The sequence below is a fragment of the Neolamprologus brichardi genome, chromosome 7 (genome assembly GCF_056152115.1).
Source record: "Neolamprologus brichardi isolate AB-2024 chromosome 7, ASM5615211v1, whole genome shotgun sequence".
Taxonomy (NCBI): Eukaryota; Metazoa; Chordata; class Actinopteri; order Cichliformes; family Cichlidae; genus Neolamprologus; species Neolamprologus brichardi.
The window spans coordinates 48,068,496-48,090,221 of record NC_142110.1 but is presented as its reverse complement, the minus strand read 5'-3'; the positions used below and the strand labels follow the sequence as shown (position 1 = coordinate 48,090,221).

The 21,726-nt window shown below is 36.7% G+C and overlaps 1 protein-coding gene across 1 annotated transcript; it reads left to right on the top strand.

The window, feature by feature from the left end:
- The first annotated feature begins 9,278 nt into the window (after positions 1–9,278).
- Positions 9,279–10,146, top strand: LOC102791311 (myosin light polypeptide 6). Its single transcript, XM_006788983.2, has one exon. The coding sequence runs from the start codon at positions 9,360–9,362 to the stop codon at positions 9,966–9,968; it is 609 nt and encodes a 202-aa protein (XP_006789046.1). The 5' UTR covers positions 9,279–9,359; the 3' UTR covers positions 9,969–10,146.
- Positions 10,147–21,726: the final 11,580 nt, after the last annotated feature.

Sequence of the window (21,726 nt, the reverse complement as noted above, 5' to 3'; positions counted from 1 at the left end):
TCATGAGCTAGTAACTGTGAAGTGACAGGTGGAGAAGGGGTGGGCGGGCTTACCAGCAGTAAATGACGCCTTCTGGACGTCATTTTGTAACTCTAGCAGTGCTAATCCTGTTCCTATTTTCACAAAGGAGATACCGGTCCTACTGATTAAAGTTAAAGACCTTCTACGGCCCTGTCTAGCTCTCCTAGAGTAATTAGCTGTCTCCTAGAATATCCTCCTTACTCTTGAGACCTTCTGGCAATGGTGCATATTGATGTGTCGTTTTGGAATAGCTGGAGTACTTGTAGGTTTGCCTCATGCTATCAGTCAGAAAAGATGAGGAGGAAAAAGATATCAGTGGCTCCCACCTGTAAAACCATTCCTGTTGTGGGGATTGTCTTGTTGTTACCCCTCTAGTGCACCTGTTTATGATGTTATTAACAACAAAGGAGATGAAACTGATTAAGAAATCCTCTCAGTTTAAAATGTGTTTGAGCAGTGTACTGTACAGATGAATGTTAAATGTTATAATATTTAGTTAATGTAGTAACCAGAAAACAAGTGTTGTTTGACAATTGATAAGCTAAAATGTGTATTATCAGTCCGTCCATGTCTGTTGCTTTAAATCACATGGTAGCAGATCTATTACTTACAATGTATAAAGCTACACTGCTGTGTTTTATGTCTCACATTTGGAAACAACACGTATCATTCAGCTAGAGTCCTTCCCATTGAATCTGGGAAACTGATACACTGAACACTGAACTTTCTATTATTATAAATATTTCTTCGCTTTAATGTTTTTTCCACGAAAATAAGAAAGTTTGTTGGATATTATAAAAATGTGGAAATTTATTTGAGAACCAGATATTCAGCATTTCAAGATCTGTTTCATAAAAAGACAGTCTTGGAATAATGGCTTCATTTATTACAAAGGATTTCCTTATTTGATTGAAAATAATGAAATCAGTCACAGTCCAGTAAATATTTTTGGCGCCATGAGAGTATGAATATTCTCAGCCCTGCTCTTTGGTCAGATCTAAAGCTGAAACGAGTTGGTGGCCTTTTTGGATGAAGCCAGCAGATATTTAAAAGAGCAGCTTGTGTATACAGTTGCTTCATCTGTTGCCCAGCAACTGCTCTTGTAGATATGGCTGTTTGAGAGGCTTCAGTATTTCCGACAGAGATTAACAGTGGAGATAGTAGAGTTTAACTTTCCATGTTTTGTGACTGTGAAAATGAATGGGATTGCCATTGTTTCACTGAACTGAAATCCTGCTATATTCCCAAATCTCTCTTGTTGTAATATCATAGAGTATTTAAGTAGACATCATTGTACTATTATATAAAGACTCTCCATGTCTTTTCTCACACAGTCATCATATTGTATCATTCAGTCTATATTCTTTTTGTATGAGGAGTGGTAGTGCCCTGAATCAGATTAAATTTAACATTACAAAGTTATATCTGAATACTTTCTCCCAATTTTTTTGATCACATTTTCACATCACAAAAAATGCATTTGCATAAAGCTACATCTGTCACAACAAATATGTCAAACTAGTGACAAATTGATCTGCAAGGTCCAAGTTATGTCACCACTGACCCCTATGCCCCCTATTGTAGTAAAACAGCTGAAGCACAACTGTGGTTTGAAATAGGAGCACATTCTGTTATAATTGGAACACAGTAGTGCTGCGTCACTGGAGAGCCAGGCCTTTAATACCTCTCTGACAATGAACAACAACTGTCAAAACTGAATGACTAATTGTGGTGGAAGTTTTCATATCATCTATATAAGCACCAATGATATTAATGTCCCAGTGCCATCAAGCAAAAACCCACTACTTGAATATTCAATGTAACTATAAACAAAAATAAAAATTAGTCTTAAACGTCTTAAATTAAATGTAAATTAAACTTAAAAGTCTTAAATGTAAACATAGAAAAAAATTCATTATTAGATTATGAATCACAATATTCATTATATTTTACTTTTACATATACTTTATATACGGCTCTTCTTACTGCTGTGGTTTTTTGAGATTGAAGTCATTATTAACTATGTCCTAACTACAGCATCACTGTCAAAGCTCAAAATGTGGTCAGTGAAAATTTTCCTAGCTCCTAATGCACACACTGAGTCCAATATCAATGACAGGATCTGAGAAAAAACCTATACAGCGGAAAGGATCCTGTTTTTGTTTCCAAACGAGAACATTAAAAAATCAGCATGATGGACAGCAAGAAATTCAGGGCTTTGCTGAAGTCCCATAATACCACCTTTGGCGCCGCCTATGCTGCAGTAGCCACAGCATTTTTCTTTCAATATTTTATGAGTGTGAAAGTATTTACAATCATTGGAATGTTTTTTTCCTCATGGCTCTATGAAGAAGTGGTCTAAAATCATTATAATAATGACTTTATACATATATATGTGTGTGTGTGTGTGTGTGTGTGTGTGTGTGTGTGTGTGTGTGCGTGTGTGTGTAATAACCCTTTCATTTGATGGTTTCATGAATTTGTAAAGCGCAGTATGGCAAGACAAAACAGGTCACTGTATGAGGGAAAAAAAGGTATAAATTCCACATTTCTGTGAAAGACACTGAAAACACTCTGAAGACATGTTTGGTCCACTTTTGTCAGGATTAAGGCTCTGAATTAAACATACAGGCATTCCAGCATTCCAGCTGAGAAAAGCAGCTGGTAAGCTTTGAGGCAAACATCTCATAAGCCTGTGTGCTGCTGGGATAAACAGGTACAAACCATTCAAAGACACGCTCTAAACATGGCATCAGAGGCACATCAGAAATACAGAAATAGACCAGTCCAGATGAACAGGAGAGGATTCTGCCACCAAGCCAAGTGCTCTGTGGAGAATGGAAGGTGGGTGGGGGTAGGGTTATGAATAGCTTGGAAACTTCCCTAATCTCCCAGTCAGAATTCCAAGCCTAGCTTGTGAGAAGAAGGCATAGTGCTCATCCCTGGTTTGGACGTGTACTGTGATCCCCAGCTATTGTTTGGTGCAGACATGGGAACCTTATAAATATCACAAAAATAGGCCAAGCAATAATTCATATTGATTTTTCCCTATTTATACTTATTATAGATGGGGAGATGTATCATAGGTTGTGTTATAGGTTACCTATGTTATATTATCAAGAGGTATATTTCACAGCTAATCATGCCATTTTGTAGCCTATTTCAATCGGAAGCATATGCCTAATTATAATCCTCTTTGATTTTTGGACTAGACTGGTATATCTGATGAACCCCTTAAAGAACACAAGAAACACTGATTGTCTGAATCACATATGATAGTCATCCGTTGCATGTACTATGGTGTATCTGTATTTTTAAGTCAGTGCCATTTTTTTTAGGAGTGCTGGCATTCAGTGTGTAGCTTCATGATTTTGTAAGGTCTGTCTGAATAAAAGGCAAAATTGCAATCTCTTGATTTTTTCCCCTCACAGACACATGCAAGCGATGTCGTCTCTGTGCAGAAAGACCATTTGCAAATTCCATTTTCTCGAAATAGATAGCTAAGACTTTATGACTGGATTTGGATTTTTTAAATGTCTCAACTAAATTTTAATTTAGAACTAATGCCTTTTTGTCCAGTAACATTTCAATTGTAACATAAAACAGAGGTCTAAGCATCAAAAATCAACTCCCCTTACATACAGCACCTCTTTATCATGTTGTAAACTTATTGTGTTTTGATTAATTTGAAATTGCTTGCTTTGCTTCAGTAGAGTGTGAAATGCACTTTCCCTTTTGTACTTTTTCAATTTCTATCATTGTAAGTATGGGGAGAATATGGGGTGGGCAGAGAAAATGAACACATGGATGTCTGGTGTAATTAAGACACTGAAGTATTAGAACAGGCAGTGCCTTCACCAGCTATAATTCATCAAACATGGTCTTAATTAAACTGTTTACACAGATGTCTGCTAGCTGGTTCCTCCAACAGTCATTCCATTATAACAACGCAATATTGTTACTTGTCTCATAAGAAAAGTTTTGTGTTGCTGTTCACTACACTCCATAGGGTAACATAAAATGGAAATTAATTCTTATTTCATATTAGCGAAATCAAACAAGCACACTTTGGAAGCTGGTTTGATTATGGCCCCATTTTTTAGAGTGGCAGCTCTGTGAAAAGAGGAAAGCACTAATATTTGGACATTAAATACTAACACTGTTGGTTGTCTCACGTGTGTTTAGTATTGATTCCAGTAATTCACAATACATTCACACAAATTTTATTTATGAAGTACAGTAGCTGGCAGTTCAGTGGCCATTCCCAGGTCTGATGCACATGTCCAAGAGAGAAACTGGCGATTAAGAGGAGAGATAATACTCGGTGGTGCATCTGTTTTTAGCCAGTTAACTAAACACAGATCTTCAGTCTGAGTCACCCTTTGCCAGTGCCATAGGAAGAATGTAACTGCTGTCTCTGTCACTCTCCTTTATTGGCCCTGACCACACCAGGGGTCTGCCTCCCTTAGTTCCCACTATTATCTCATGGATTAAGGACTTGCTGCCTTGCTGACCACCCTCTCATATTTTGTTCACATAAACAGTCACCGCACCAGACACAGGCATGCAAGGACTATCCCCGAGGAATAACTCCATGGAGTTAAAAAGGAAAATTTAAGTAACATTTGTATAACTGAAATTGTGATCCCCCCCCCGATCCAGTTTGGTGATTGAACAACAAAACAGTGAATGAAATGTAGAGCGCAACTACAAAAAGGAAAAAAAGAAAAGAAATCAGCGTCAGGTAAAGTTCTGTTCACACCGGAAGTGATGTAGAAAAGTGGTAGAATTGAAAACCACCAGTCCATTCACCATAAAAATTGACTTCAAGCAACTATGTTAAAAATAATCACTGGTGACAAAAAGTGGGCGAGACCCAAAATAAAACTTCTCAACTTCTAGTTGCACAACTAGAAGGATATACTCAGGGACATATGACCTGGTAGTAAATTGTTAGAAGGTTATATAAACAACAGAACCTGGAGTGTCCACCAGCAACTGCAGTCAGCTTCAATACAATGGGTTATGAACATATCACCTTCAGTGTGCATGCAGCTTAAAACTGAAAACTTGGTTCAGAAGTGGAGGTATACCAAATGTATGGCTTAAAAATATCATAAATTGTCTCTCAGAGAAAAGCTGGGTGTGTCTGTAGCACCATTGTTATACTGGTCTCTCAGTGTAAAGTTTTTCTTTCTCTGCTTTGAAGTTGACAGAAAATAAGTTGTTTCAGAACATTTCAGATATGAGTATTTACTTGGAGGCCTTGATGGAAAAATACTGGACTGAAATCAAATATTCATAAAAAATAAATAAATAAAAGAATATTGATATTAAGCATAAAGAGGCTAAAAGCCTTTTCAGGGCTCACACCTCAAAGTCCATTAGTTTTAATGGACTTTGAGGTCATCACATTTAGCATCCCATTTTTGTTACACGTAATGATTTGACTAAATATGGAAAAAAACAACAACATATTGATCAATGTAGCATTAAACTAAGGTTGACCTTACAATTCAATATCTTACATGCATTTAGGAAGAACCCTAAGGCTTGTGAGCACAGTGCATGAATAGATTATTGTAGCTTCAAATGATCATTATTCAATGTCATTAATGCATGAACTTGACATTCTGACAGAAAATATATTATGTTTCAGGAGGTCTCATCTGAGAGAGACAGAGCACTATAAATATGCTTGTGATCACCCTGTGGTTTATACCTCTATATGTTCTTTATGTTTCCATTGATGCTACTGATTATAATATGAAAGGAAAGGCTTCAAAGTTTAATAGGAATTTCTAGATCTGTCCCATAATGTTTAATTTCTTACCTTTTTGACAAGAAATGTATTGTTTTTAGTAATCAGCTCATATCTGACATGTGATGCCGATTGGAGTTTTGTGGTTTTTCATCATATTTTGGTATTTGACGCGATTCTGTCCCTTGAGGACAGATGACTACCAGATTCGTTAACATTTCCTACCACCTTTATGCTGTTAATATCTATCAGTATTGTTAATTTGGGTATTCTGATTGACACAAATTAGGTAGCTCAATTATTAAGCAATTGTTGCAAATAAGCAGACAGACACTATAGAGAATTGACAAGCTGACTGGTTCAGTCATTGCAGTTGCAGTGATTTACTGATTGATGACTTGTTTGAAAGAACTTTGATGGTAAAAGCATCAAGAAAATGAACTTTGATGGTAGAAGCATCAAGAAAATGAACTTTGATGGTAGAAGCATCAAGGAAATGTCTTCTGTTATTTTGTTAACATATGTGAACACCCAAATGACAGTTTAACAAAGCTTCTGTACACAAAAATGAACTTTGTAGTGGTCTCTGCATAGGCAATCCAACATAATGGTTTACTTGTGCTTAAATTTAAATATTCCAGTTATCTGCACTTGTAACACTTAGGTAAGGATCAGTGTTCTAAGGACCAAGTACAATTGTGAAAGCGGGTATGATTGATATTAGGGATGCAACGATACCAATTTTTTCAAACCGATACGATACCGATACTTGGATCTGAGTACTTGCCGATACAGAGTACAAAAACCGATACTTCTACCACACACACACAAATGCAAAGAATTGGAAGACAGGTTTTATTTTATTATCTGCCAAAAAATAAATAAAATCTTAATAAAAATGACCACAAAAAAATTTTAAGTGAAAAATAAGCACTTCTGTTAAATTATTGCAGAGTCTCCTCATTGTAATTTAACAAAATATCACTGAACTATTGGCACTGTCTCGAGCTTTCAGAATAATAAATAAACACTTCTGTTTGGAATAAAATAAATACAAATTAGGTTTGAGAATAAAATAAACTTTTAAATTATTGCAGAGTGTCCATATTGTAAACAAACAAACAAAATAACAAAAGTATTTGGCATTGACGAACAAACTCCTCATCAGTCCACTGTGCTGTTAAACCGAGGACTGACATTGCACACACACTACTTGTCTTTACCTCTTCAGAAAGTTTTGGCACCATTATCTCCCTGATGTGTGGGCGGCTGGGAATTTCATATCGCAGCTCGAGTATGCTGAGAAGACGGTCCAATCCTATGTTTTCCACGACTGGCATTGGCTGGTCGTCCAGAGCGATAAAATGAGTCAGAGCCTCTGTTATTTTAACTGCCCGTAGATTTTCTCTTGACATTTTTCATCGCTTTTCCAAAACCTGAGTTAAAGTTGGGTGTTCCGGTCCACACTGCTGACATTTTGTTTAGCCTAGCTACAGCAGCCTACAGTTTCTCTTTTTTATCTGGAGCCGCCAGTCTTACTCGCCTAACCCTGTGCCTGTTTAGCACGGGATGTCCCCCTAGTGGCCAATCTAATAAACTACAACAGAAATGACAAGCCACCCTCTGATTAATGAAATAAGTTAGTATCGGTTCATGGTATCGGTTAACTTTTACGAGTATGAGTACACACACAGTATTGGCCCCGATACCCGATACCAGTATCGGTATCGGTGCATCCCTAATTGATATAGATTAATTTTAACCTTTTGGTGGGAAAAATGATGACAATCATTAATAATTACTAATCACCTCAAATAAATCGTAAATGTGGTATGAATGTGTATGTATTATTATTATTATTGTTTTATATACTTGATAAATATACCTTTTATATATTGTCCATATATGGTGTGTCAGTACAGAATTGGGCTCTCTTGCAAGTTTTTTCATGTTTCCATAATGCTCAAATGTGCACATGCATGTACGCATACCAAAAGACGACAAATTAGCTGTCAGTTTTACTAGCTATGTGACCTTAAAATGAAAAGAGAAGAGAGATAATGATCTTAGGCTAAGGACAACTACACACACACATACACACACATACACAGGCACACTTAAACTACACTGTCCAAGGACTTTAAGCACTAGATTGACAGATCAAGGAGAACTGGCATTGAGACAAAGAAGGGTAAATGTGATTATCGCATGACAGGCTTTAGCTTTCTTTAAGTGAGTTGATAAACTGTGAGGCATGCATAAAATTAAAGTTGCTATGATTAAAATTGTGTCACAGAACAGCACATCCTATATACCCTCTCTTCCATAAATGAAATGAATATTTTGTTGGTTAATTTATCATTCACTGAAGAGAATTATGGAGCAGTCATCTACATAAAGCCAAATGACATATTACATATTTATAAACCATACTCGTAATGGAATTGCATTGCCCGTTTTCACCTTTTAACCTCATAAGGTTTACTATTGGGAATATAAAGGAAAACATTTATTCCACACATGATCATGCCAGTTAAATAAAAATAAGTAAATATGCTATTATTTTAAAGCTCACTTAATAAAAAAATATACATATCAGCGAACTGGAAGAAAAGACTATGCTATATGAAAAAGACCCAAATGTAATAAGAAAATACCTTAACTGCAATACGTAGCAGCAGTTCCCCTTTATAAGCAAAGACAGTTTTCTTTTACCCATGCCCTCCATATGCATAAGAACCTATGAGCCAAATCCTTTTGAACACTTTCTTTAGTTTTACTTAAAGAAATCAACTGATGTTAGCAGGGAACAAATGACTTTGGTTAAAAGACTAACCACTTTCATCAACATGATTACAGCAGTATTGCTTAATATATTTAACTCTTATGATTCATCTTTGCATTATCACTAGTATATGATGAATTATTTAAGAGTTCCCTTAGGATCTATGAGGGCTTGGCAGGTTTGTAAATGGCAGCATGCAATACAAGCTATTGCTTGTCTGTCAAATTAAAAACTGCCAAACACCTGCCATTGAAATAGGGTTTGATAGATACTCCTTCTGTTATTCTGAGAATGAATTATTATAAAATGAATACATGCAAAGCCTAGAGACAAATATTAATACTTTTGACTTAGCTGCACCATTGTTCTAGTGAAAATAATAGCCACCCTCCCAGAAAGAAGTTATTCCCAGGCATTCAGCATTTAGATAGCAAGCTATTTTAGTCTATCTCCCTCATGGGCTGATCACTGGCTATGCTCTGATCCCTTTGTCCATCAGAGAGACAGAACATTTTCGGGCTAATGCAACTGGACCCTCACTAATGACAGCAAATAGCCCTGTCGGTTAGATGACAGCAGCTGAGAACAATACTTAATGTTGACATCACTTGCTATGCGGATCTATTTTGGGTTTCTTCCTTCTATAGTGTGGTGGCTGAAATTGTTGTCTAGCCCCCTAGACAAAGCACGTATAAAAGCCTTGAAAGAGGAGTTCCGGGATCACCTTCTATCTGCTCAGGCTCTTGTTCATTTCTCAGCAAGCGTCAGCTCGCCACTGAATTGCCTTGCAACATGCCACCAAAGAAGATTGAACCAAAGAAACCTGAGCCCAAAAAGCCAGAGCCTAAGAAAGATGCAGCTCCAGCTGCTAAGCCAGCGCCACCTCCAGAGCCACTGCCTGAGCCACCCAAGGAGCCTGAATTTGACCCCAAAAGTGTCACTGTTGAGTTCACTGCTGACCAGATTGACGAGTTCAAGGAAGCCTTCACCTTGTTCGACCGCACACCAACTGGAGAAATGAAGATCACATATGCCCAGTGTGGGGATGTCATGCGAGCTCTGGGCCAGAATCCAACTAATGCAGATGTACTGAAAGTGCTTGGTAAACCACGACCAGAGGACATGAGTACTAAAACGGTGGATTTTGAGACCTTCTTGCCCATGCTGCAGCATATCTCCCGCGCAAAAGATCAGGGCAACTTTGAGGATTTTGTTGAAGGGCTGAGGGTTTTTGACAAGGAAGGCAACGGCACCATTATGGGAGCAGAGCTGCGTCATGTGCTGGCAACACTAGGAGAGAGAATGACAGAAGATGAAGTGGATAGATTGATGGCTGGACAGGAGGATGCAAATGGATGTATCAATTATGCCTCCTTTGTAAAGCACATTCTCTCTGGCTAAAAATGGACATTTAATCAAAAAGACTTAATTTTACAGAATGTCTTTCTATATTTGACCAGTTAAAGGTGATTTTGTCATTAACGCTGTGACATGTTGCATGTTAATTCAGTGAAGTCCCAGTCAAAGAATGAGGACTTACATAAAGAAAAATCAACAAATAAAGGAAATATGATCACAATCTGCCTCATGAATGTAATTTAAATACACCCATCCTTTTAAATTTGATGAGATAACCATGGGAGCTTGAGAATGCCAATGAAAGTGATGATTTAATGTGCATTCAACTTCTCATATCAACTGTGTTAATGTGATTAGTCCAAAGTACTGTGTGAACATACACACATATACAGGATTTATCTACATCTCAAAATAAAACATATTTTGTTCTACTGACAAAAAGTTTTAAAATGAGTATGCTTGTCATTGTGGTTAAGACTCAGTTGCAGTGAACCACGGCGCGTGCACACACACACACACACACACAGAGAGAGAGAGAGACGAATCCAGTTTCCTCTGAAAATTGCAAGTACCAGGAACTTTCTTCCTCATCACTTTTGCAGTGGCTGATAAATCTTCCATTTAAATCAATGAATTAAACCTGCATGGCCTTTCTCAGTGAATCATAATTAAGTATGTTTAGCTTGAAAATGTTATTTAAAAAAACACTTTGTAGGATTTAGTTGTCTCTAGCATTGAGTTACCCAACTCCCTTACCGATCGCCTTCCAAGCGTGTAAGAGAACCTGCGCTGGCCTTGTCGGGAGCAAGCGGTTTATCCACCAAAGCGTTTGAGCTCTGGTCATGTTTTATCAAGTTAAATTTAAACTAGTGGCACTATGTTTTACGAGTGAGACTAGGCCCTAAAAAGAGTAGATAAATCAAACAAAGACTGGGACCAATAGGTGTCCATTTCTGACTTTAGTTTAATACAAAGGCTGCTTTGGAAGATTGGTGCAGTTATGTCCTAGATTTGTTATATTTTTTTAAAAAATGTTTTCAGTAATAATAATGACATTGTAACTAATTATTTATGAACTCACCAGTCGCATCTTAAACACTTTAAGCTTATAATAAATAACTTTTGGTTCTCTGATGATTCTAAATCAGAACAGACACAAGTGTTGGGCCACTCCTGTTTCCTTTTTTCTTCATTACCTAGGAACCCACATCAACATAGCACACAGACCAATGAACATAGAGAAATAGATATGCTCACTACCTAGAGGCATTATTAAAAATTCCATTTTCCATTGCCGTATCTACTCCTTTTTATATACTATGTTCTGACACTTTACAAAGATGAGGGTAGAAAATGTGTTTTTGTTTAAATTAGCAATCCCTCCATGGGTCTTACTTGTGTATTAGTTGGTATGTCTATTGGTAAAAGGAAAATGCTTTTTCAGAAAAAAAAAATTGATTGGTGAGTATTTGTTTGTGGCTTTTTTGTTTTCATGGATCCCAAATAATTTTTAGGTGCTACAGGCAGCCGCTAATGGTTACATGGGTAGCAACATGGGTATCATTAAAAGCATTGCTACTTTACAAAGCAATACGAAATCTTAAGAAAGCACTATTGAACACCAATTATACATTTATACCACTAGGGACACTAAGTTGGTTAGCAGGCAAGGAGATATTGGCTGACTGAGTAGAAATAAAATGCCAGCTAGCTGACATCTTTAAAGCAACATGTGTGTCCCAGATACATTCTAGTTTGTACCATCATCTGTCGCTCTGCCTTTTTGTCTTCTTCTTTTCTTCTTGTTGTAAAGCAGCTCTTTGGGGTGGGGGGTTCTAGAGGTGTTTGTGTATCCACCAGCTACCAGATATTGACCAATATTGTTAGCTGCTAAGCGCTTTTGGGTTTGTTTGCTTACCTGCGTATGTATTTCCGCTTTGCCATAAATCAGAAATAACTTAATGTGGGAAAAATCCAGCCTGGTGGCAGGCTGGTGGTACAGTATAGTGAAAGAAAGATTTATAGGCAAACAATCTTAGCATTGATGGTGTAATTTTTCTATGCCTATTACAAAGAGCAAAAGAGATTTCATAACAAAAAATTAACACAAAATCTAATGTCAAGCTTTCTCAGTGTCTCCTTCTAATTATGCATATCCAAAACAAACCAAATAAGACATATTCAAAGGACACCAGTGACATGCCCAAAGTAACTCAACTGACTTCTTTTGATGCTGACTCTTCTGTTGCTCTGCTCTGAGCCCCTCTCAAATTACAGAGTCTCTCACACTCAAGGATATAGTCTACACAATCTCAGCAATCTCAGAAGCTCATTTTCTCCTTTTCTGCCCATGATTCCTGTGTTTGTGGCCAGAGACTCAAGATCAACCATTAGACCATGCAAAGTCAAGCTTTGTGGTCACACTCAGCTTTTTCTTTACTACAACATCTCCAGACTCTAGTCTGTCTGTTCATCTTGCAATCTACTCTTCCACTACTATTGACAGCCTTGAAATTCTCCACTTGAGGCAGTAACACATCCCCATTCCAAAGTAGGCAATCCACACTTTTTCTGTCTCAGATCTATGGCCCTTGATAAGGAGATTTCCAATTTCCTCCTCAACTGCAAGGTGAAAGCTGCAGAATGTTGCTCATGAAGTTGAAATGATCAAATCATCTGCAAAAAGTGGCAACATGAATCTGGCACGGCACTGACCAGTGGTACTAGCCAATTTTCTTTTCTTAGAAACCACAAAAATAAACATCCTGTAATCTTGCAGGCTTTGTTTGTTCTGGCCATTTGAAGTTCATTTAATTTACATCTATTTAACCTCCTAGGACCTGGCATCCACATATGTGGAAATCACCTTTTGGGTTATTTAGACCAAAATACTAAATTTTGCTCTACAAGGGCCTGGTATCCTTTTACGAGGACATTATAATGCTACTGTTCTATCAAAATTTTAAACAAATATCCTCATATGTAGCTCTTATTTTTCTTAAAAACAAAAATAAAGTTAAAAAAAAAAATCTGGTAATTCTTTGTTTTTACATTTATATGCCCCAATATGCCCAAATATCAAAGAGAAATTAAAAATGCATGCCGTGGAAGAGTTAGGGTCTTAGGAGGTTAAGGAAGATGGATAGCAGATAATGAAATGAGAAATACTAAAATGTGAAAATCAGTTGTCTTTCCTTTTAATTACTTGAAATTTCCCCCGAATCTATCCTGTAAGGTTATACCTACGAGGATTCCCCTTGAATTAATTTCGATATTGAATTTTTATATTCAGTGTGTGATACACTTTAGAAGCTATTTTTGTCTAACTGTAAAAGAAGTAGAAAGATGCAGCTAAAGAGGCAGAAGTGGCACTTACTCTATGCAGCTGTCAAGCGCATGCAAAGGAGGCTCTAAGTGCACTGGGCATCCAGCTCCATAACTGTATGAGAGCCAGCCAGTAATTTAGACCCATCGTGATTAATCAGCAGCTGTTAGCTTTAAAGTCCTTTGTCAAATATGTGAAGCTCTTGGCTAAAAGGATTCACCAGCTTGTGTATTCATGCTTTACTTTAAGGTTTGCTGTAGGGGGCAATCCCTGTGCAAAACGTGGAAGCAACATAGTAAATATTAGTATTAGAAAGGTGATGCTGCTGTTATAATTTTATAGCCATAATTTTTGCCACCGCTGTAGCTTTGGAGTGCATAATATTAAAATGTCAGACATACAAACTGCTCTCTGCATAGCTTGAGAAGCCCAGGTGGCGGCATAAAACATCAAGTACACACACAAGCACTCAAGCTGAAATATCAAGTAGCAATATTTTGTCTCATTTAAAGTGGTAATTTGTGAGATCTTCATACTATACCAAGGGTGGCATCTTGTATGTGGTGCCAAACAGTTTTGTTTTTCATTTCTTTTTCTTTTTTATTATAGCAGTACAGTGTTACATTTAGTTTTGGTTCTGGTTTAAATTACTCTCATAAAAAGAGATTTTTACTGAGAAAGAATGAAAGAAAGAAGTTTTCATGTCCTTTTATTGAGGGTTTTTATTCTTTATTCAAGATCCATTTGATACGTTTTTTGAAGACTTCATTTGGAGTTTACCATGTGACAACCTATCATCTGGAACACTTGAACTGGCATTTGAACACTATCTCTCTCTCTCTCTCTCTCTCTCCCTACTTAGAGATGGAAGTCAGTACACTCACTGTCCATTACATTAGCTACACCTTGCTAGGTGGCAACATGCTGTTGCCTTAAGAACTGCCTTATAGCTTTTAATGCAGCTCAGAAACATTCCTCAAAAACGTTGTTCCACATTGACACAAGAGTGTCACACAGTTGCAGCAGATTTCTTGGCTGCACATCTGGACTGAGATTTGGTGACTGAGGATGGCATTTGAGTACAGTGAACTGAAACATATTGTCATGTTAAAGAAAACAGTTAGATATGATCTGAGATTGAGGTATCACTGTATCAGTCCGCTAGAAGGACCCATGAAAAGATGGTCTTATTGTGGTCATAAAGAGAAGGACATGGTCAGCAACAACACTCAGGTAGCCTCTGGCATTTAAATGATGCTCAGTCAGTGTTAACCTACGATGTGCACAGAAAATATCCCTCACACTATCACACTAAGACCATACTAAGCTGTTGCTGGAAGGCAGGATTAATACATGCTTTCATGTGGTTTACACCAAATTTTGACCATACCATTCCAATGTCACAACAAAAATTCTGACTGATCAGACTTCCAATCTTTTGTTATTTTATTTTGGTGACCCCATTCAAAGTCAAGCGTCTGTGTCCTGTTCTTAGCTGACAGGAGTGGCAACCAGCATGTTCCTCTGTTGCTGTAGTTTATCTGCTGCAAGATTTGATATGTTGTGTGTTCAGAGTTGTTCTTATGAACACCTTAATTGCCATCCTATCAGCCTGAATAAGACCATTCTACTCTGACCTCTGGCATCAACAATGCGTTTTCGCCCAGAGAACTGCAGCTTGCTGGATATTTTTCTCCTTTTTGGCACATTCTCTGTAAACCCTAGATTGGTTGTGTGTGAAAATCCCAGTTGATCAGCAGTTTATGAAACACTCAGACCAACCCCTCTGGCACCAAAAGCCATGCCATGTTCAAAGTCACTTAAATCACCTTTCTTCCCCATTATGATGGTTGGTTGAAAAGTTGACTTAACCACGACACACGCAATAATGCATTGAACTGCTGTCATGTCAATTTCTGAAACCTTGTGTACTGTTGCCATAGAAACCACCAGCCCCAGCTCTGCTGATATTGATATTGTAATGCACAGCACCACCAAGCTTCTTAGCACTAATGACATTAGAATAAATGTGTCCTGTTGACTGATAAGAATTAGGAAATCATGCCAATGCGTCACTTAAAAGAAATTACAGCATAGATATGTAATGCACCGCTTCTTGGTTTAAGACTGATTCTGTTCATAAATTATATTGTTATCTTTCCCTTAAGCTTTTGAGCTCTTAAAACAAAACAGTCATGAGGATTAATTAAATATATGCTATACTCCTGTGGCAAGTGCATACAAAATTGGTGTATTAACTACATCAATTAAACAATTTAGAATGATTTGTGAAGTATTCCTTTTTAATTAAAACAGCAAGACAGTTATAAATGTGTCCCATTAGCAGAGGGAAGGTAAAGATGTGGGTGAAAAACATAAATCTGTAAAAAGCATGACAAATTTGATAGGTAAAATGTCAGGATCACTGTTTTAATCAATGAGGATAAACACAAACAGATATTTTTATCTTTTATTTCATATATGTGAAAACATATTACTTGACTGACCACAGAATGTGTTCTGTTTTTATTCACAACATCAATATAGTGAGTCCCTTCGATTAGCCTTTTAACACAGTCTTGTTTTTAGAATACTCCACACAAAACCTCTATAAACAGTCTCTATCCTCAAAGCTTCATTGCATTACCACTCATTCAACACATACTGTGTCCAGGAATCAATACTTCCTCACCTTGTGCGGAACAGCAGCTAGATTTGCTGGAGGGCCAAGGACAATAACAAAGAGTGTCTAAACTTGCTTCTTACAAACATGTGAGCTCAACATTTTAACTGATCAGAGTAAGAGAAATCAAGAGCAGGGTAAACATCCCTTGTGAAGTGTACATACACAGAGAGGCTATTTGGGTAGGATTGGATGTACACCTTAGGATTCTGTTTCGGGAATGAGTGTAACTATCCCCCATGTAACAGTACAGTAGAGTTTAATTTAGGTATTTTTCAGTTAAACCCCAAAAAAACATACAAATATTACAAATAACAAATATTTTCTGTGAAAATGGTAATGGAATGGAAAAAGGTAATGGTTTGATGTCAGTTGGTACATTTTTTTCTAAATAAATAACCTTTAAAATTTACTCCATATGTTTTTAAAATATGTCTTAATGACAGTGTGTATTTGCTTTCCAGAATGCTGATAGGCAACAGAGACCATAATAATTAACCTTATTTGTCTAAATTTCAGGCAAGAAGGCTGAACCTAGTGTATGTTTGTGTGGTTTCTTTCAAGCCATTATGTCTTGAAAATGTATTAGTGTGCCTAATGAACCTGTGTGCCATCTTGTAGGCAGCAGCCCACTCCCATTTATTTTAATCTCTATTGCCTTAAACTGAAATTCAAATGGTTCAAATGGCTATGCACACCAGGCGAATAGTTAAAATCTCTTTGACTCCACAATTGTATAATACTTTAGCTGTCTAACAAATTAAAATAATAAATAATTTCATTCTTCTTTTCATTTCTATTCTCTCTGCTGCCATGTGTGACCATAAGGCCTGTAACAATGTCTTCTGTAGAGGTGTGTCCTTTGCTGTATTCCTTTGGCAATAAATCAAATCACTGTCATGCAGAGCGTGTGTGTGTGTGTGTGTGTGTGTGTGTGTGTGTGTGTGTGTGTGTGTGTGTGTGTAAAGACAGGCGGAGAAAACATTCTTTAAAAAGCCTGATTACATTCTCTTTAACAAAACTTCTAAAAGGTTGGAAGCAGAGTGGAAATCAAGTAAATTGATACCAGTGAGAATATTTTTGTCTTTTTGTCTCTTTTGTTGCTAAAGACAACTGGTCTAACACATTCAAGGAAGCTTTAACGTTAACATTCATGAAAACTTTATTAATATACTCTACTGTACTATAGTAGTAGTAAGATAACATAATACAAGCAGTGAAATAGGGGTGGAAAGTTATCTTTCCTCTTTCCTTATGAAATGAAATGTCACAAAATCAACTGCATGGTTTCTCAGTTTATTGGTGTAAAATACATTTCTTGTTGTTTTCAGTGTTTTACCACAATTAAAGTGGAGTAATTTGAATCAGAGAGTTATGCAATCAAATTTTGAAAATGCAACTATAATCACATACAGTTAAAAGGATAATATACACACACATATATGTTCAGTTCAGCTCAGTTCAGTTACTAATCACATTGCAGAGCAAATTGGATTTTAATTTTTTCCTATTACCTTTCAAAAGTAATTGTCTTCCCAGATGCCATGATGCAGGCCAATTGGTTTTCAAGTACTGTGCCAATGCACAGTCCTGTGCCAATGCACAGCTGTATTAGTGGGTATGTGAAAGTGTTTGACATGGAATCAATGCACATATGTGGTAAAACACTTGAAAAATAAAAACGCAGGAGTCACACTAGGTTCAAACAGGATGTTAAAAATACAAACAAAAACCACAGAGTGCTGGACTGGTCTGCATAGAATTGCAATGATCTGGTTAAATTACAACTATATAGTCATAAATATCACAGAAACATGTAGCCAAGACAAGTGAAACATTGCATAAACTGCAACAACATGTTAAAGCCATTGCCCTTAACATGCGTACCAGTCACTGAGTATCATTTGGCTGTATGTCATATTGATGTCTTGCATATCTACAGGAGAGCACTTAATGTAAATCTATATCCTTAGGACTAATCCTAATTGAGTGTTTTAGACAGTGTTTTCCTTATTTTTCCTGTAATGGAGAAACCATTGTAGGGATTAAAAACACAGCCTCTGGCCAAAACATCTGAGTTGCACTAACAGGAAACACTTTCTTACATTTCTCATTAAATATTGCAAATGTACTTGCTTCAAGTCTGCCTTGAATTCCATGGTGAACCTGACTGCATATTCCCATTTACATTTTTTCTCTCGCGCTTTGCCTCACAGGTGTAGATTATCACTCTCAAATTGTGCCTCTGACATTGAACAATTACCCACTTAACCTGTGTCAGACAATTTAAGAAAATGTCTGAACATTTTAAACTAAAAAAGAAATAACTATGTATAACCCTCCTATCCCCCTTCAGTCTTCTGGGCATGCAAGCAATGCAAACAAGCATACAAGAAACATATTTGGAAAACATAAATATTTTGTTAAATATGTTTTCAGAAAGGCTCATATAAAATTAAGGATTTTTGGTGATATATTCAAAAGCAGTCTGTACATTATACTAATATAATTACTCTGTCATTATTACAGGGTCCTTACTTTGTCCATGGAAAGGCTCTGTGGATTTGAATATTTCACATTTTTACATGTTCTGTCCAATAACTGACCAATATGACTTTTAAAAAAAAATTTTTTTTATCTCTGTTGTATCTCAGAAAGAAAATGAGCATCAAGCTGTTATTTTTTATTATTCATTTATTTATTTATTTTTTAGCTTTTTTTCCCCATTCTGTCGCTGTAAAGGTCACCATACACAGTTACTGAGTGACACATTTTCACAGTTTTGGACTGGTTTATCCTAATGGTTAAAATATAACAATATGAATTTTACATTTTATATTAAATTTTATTTACCAATAAAATCTGGAAAAAGTACTCGCTAGGTTTTTGTTTTCCATAAGAAATGTATGTATGTGTGTCAAAACAATGTTATTCACCAGACAAGGTGTCAATTTATTTACATTTGACATTTAATTCACGTCAAGTTTAAAGCTAAGTACAGCTGACAGCCATGTTGATCTCTTCTACTGACAGAGCTCTTGAAACTGCCTGCAATAGTGTTCTTCCAGTCTGAGCGTGAAGAGTTCTAATGCACAGTCCACATAATAGTGCCATTACTTTGTCTTTAATGGTTTAGTGTCATGACAGGATGTTATTTTCTGATAACTACGGGTGCCAGTCTATCAGTAAAGGTCAGGAAGGCCTTTCATTACTGTTTAGAAAACAGTAGTTCTATGAATAACAACTACTATATTGTATGCAGTATTGTGGCAGGCTGGTTGTGGGTAGACTGGTTTTAGTAACAGTGAAAATAGACAGGAGGTTGTGGAGTGGAGAACCGGTGTATTGTTCTGAGTGAGCATTGGGGACATCTGACTGTCAAACGCAACAATAGTTCTGCACCATTGTACAATTATTCACCAAAGGACACAGTGTCTCACTTTTCTCCACAACACTTTTTTTGGCCTTCAGATAAGTTACGCGAGCTATCCAAGAATTTTCTTTAAATGAAAAACAACTTTATTGATGTTAACAAAGCAAAAACAATCATTTTATTTATATGAATGCATTCAGCTGTGACTATAATATACTGAATTGAATACAAAAGTAACCCACAATGCTGCTGTGGTTAGAACATTCAACAAAATTCAGAGCTCTTTTTCATGTTATAGTACATTATAGTTTATCTCCATCACTGTGGTGCAGTTCTAACATTAGGAATGTTATTCTTAAGGCATTTTTCATCATAGTCACCTGTGCAAAAGACACTAAAACAATAAAAACGTTTTTTTCCACATAAGCCAAAACATGCAAAATTAGTCATTTCAGCTGGTCTGTTCAACTGGGGTGGCTGTATGCTAAATAATCTAAACAATCCATCTGGCAGAATTTGAATATGTGTACATGTTAGATTGAAAACACATGCGTATAAAAAGCATAGAGAAGGGTGAAAGAGGCAAATTGTATAAAGTGGTTTGGTTGCTCAGGTAGAGTAGAAAATCACTATATAAAAACCAGTCCATTTACCACAACTGCTTTTTAATGGAAATATCTAATCAGCCAATCACATGTCAGTATTTGTTTCAATAAACCTCTTTGAAAACAGATGTTTATATTTGCTTTCAATTGAAGAGCTTTTTCGCTTCTACAGCTGACAGACCTTGCTCTTTCATTCATATTTGAAAAAACTTTGAAGTAATTTGATTGAAAACAATGAATGCAATGTTCAACAGCATTAGGGGAAATGAGGGATCTATAGTAATGACTGCCAAAAGGTTTTGATGACTTGTGAGATTCAGATACAAAGTGCATCAACACAAAACAGCTATCTTTAGTAGTGAAGTATGCATAGAAACTATAGCAGTGCGCACAAAAGCAATGAAAAAGTAGTGTGTAGTAATAAATGTGTTATTATTAAGAGCAGTAAGGATGGCATTTCTCATGCGAGAATTGCACTAGAGTGATATAGAAAAACTGGAAACTGGTTGAGTAATCATCAGGACTGTGTCTTGTCTGTCTTCATGAGGCCCCAGGAAATCATAATAAATGTATACACCACTGAACTCTTGATCCCGTTCAACCTTCCATTTCTACATATCAATCAACAGGAATAATTTAACATGCTATTAATTTACATTTACAAAAATGTAGACATTTTAAAGCAATGCCTTTTTTAACTGATAAGTTCATAATTCACACATCAACAATCCATAATCCATAATGTTCACTGGTTGAAATAGATGATAATGTATCCTTACTGTCTTCCATCCATTTCCAACTATGCTGTGTGCTGCATGTCTCCAGCAAACTACTACCAAAGTCTCTTCTGACTCCACACTCCCCTGTGCTTTGTGCTGTTTGCAGCCAATCACAAAGGTCCTGAATACATAGAATATCTTGTAGGCTTCACTTTCTGATGGCCTCATTAAGTTTCAGTGCTGTTGAATACTGCAAGAATGGTAGACTAGAAAGCAGGCCCTCTGCGCTTGGTATATCTGTGTAGGATCCCAGCATGGCACCAACGATCTCCAGGAGTTTCCTGGCTTCCTGGAGTTCAGAACACTTTCCCTGAGCTATTAAAAAATGCTGTATAACATAGTATTATGTAATATGCTGATTTTGCTCCATTTCAGGATATGCTGCAGTTTCAAGCCATAAAATGTAATATAAGATAGAAAGATAAATACATTAATATATTCAAGTCAAATTCTAATTAATAAGAAGAAAGGAAAAACATTTCAAATTCACTCATTATGCTGCATGCACAACTGGTATAAATGTTTCAAAAAGAGGTTTAATAATTTATGATAACATGAAACAGTAGTTTATTCCCCATTGATCAGTTCATCCCTCTTGCCTGCAGGTACACAGTGTGACAACTGTCCATCACCTGGATCCTATTAGCCCCATTACAAGCAAAATACATATGCATCCCTCTGTGCAAGGCAGAACAGAATGACAGTCAATTTTGTCTGACCTTGTTGCAAACGAAAGCATCCCAATTTAGCTATGGTTAACCTTCGTTTCTGGCATTGCCTGTCAATTGCAGACTCAAAATATGTCCTAGTTAGTTTCATTAGGCTTGTCACTGTCCTTCACCAGATGGTAGAGGAAAAGCAGAGCCATTACGGGTGAACCCCTTCTTTTGCAACACAGGTCTTATATTCATAGCTCTGACCATCATTCCTTCAGGCTATGTTGATATTTCACCGACCAGTTTGACAGGTGAGATCAACCACAAAGACGTGAATGCTCAGACAATCAATTTGTAAACAAACCTGAACTTTTTGTGT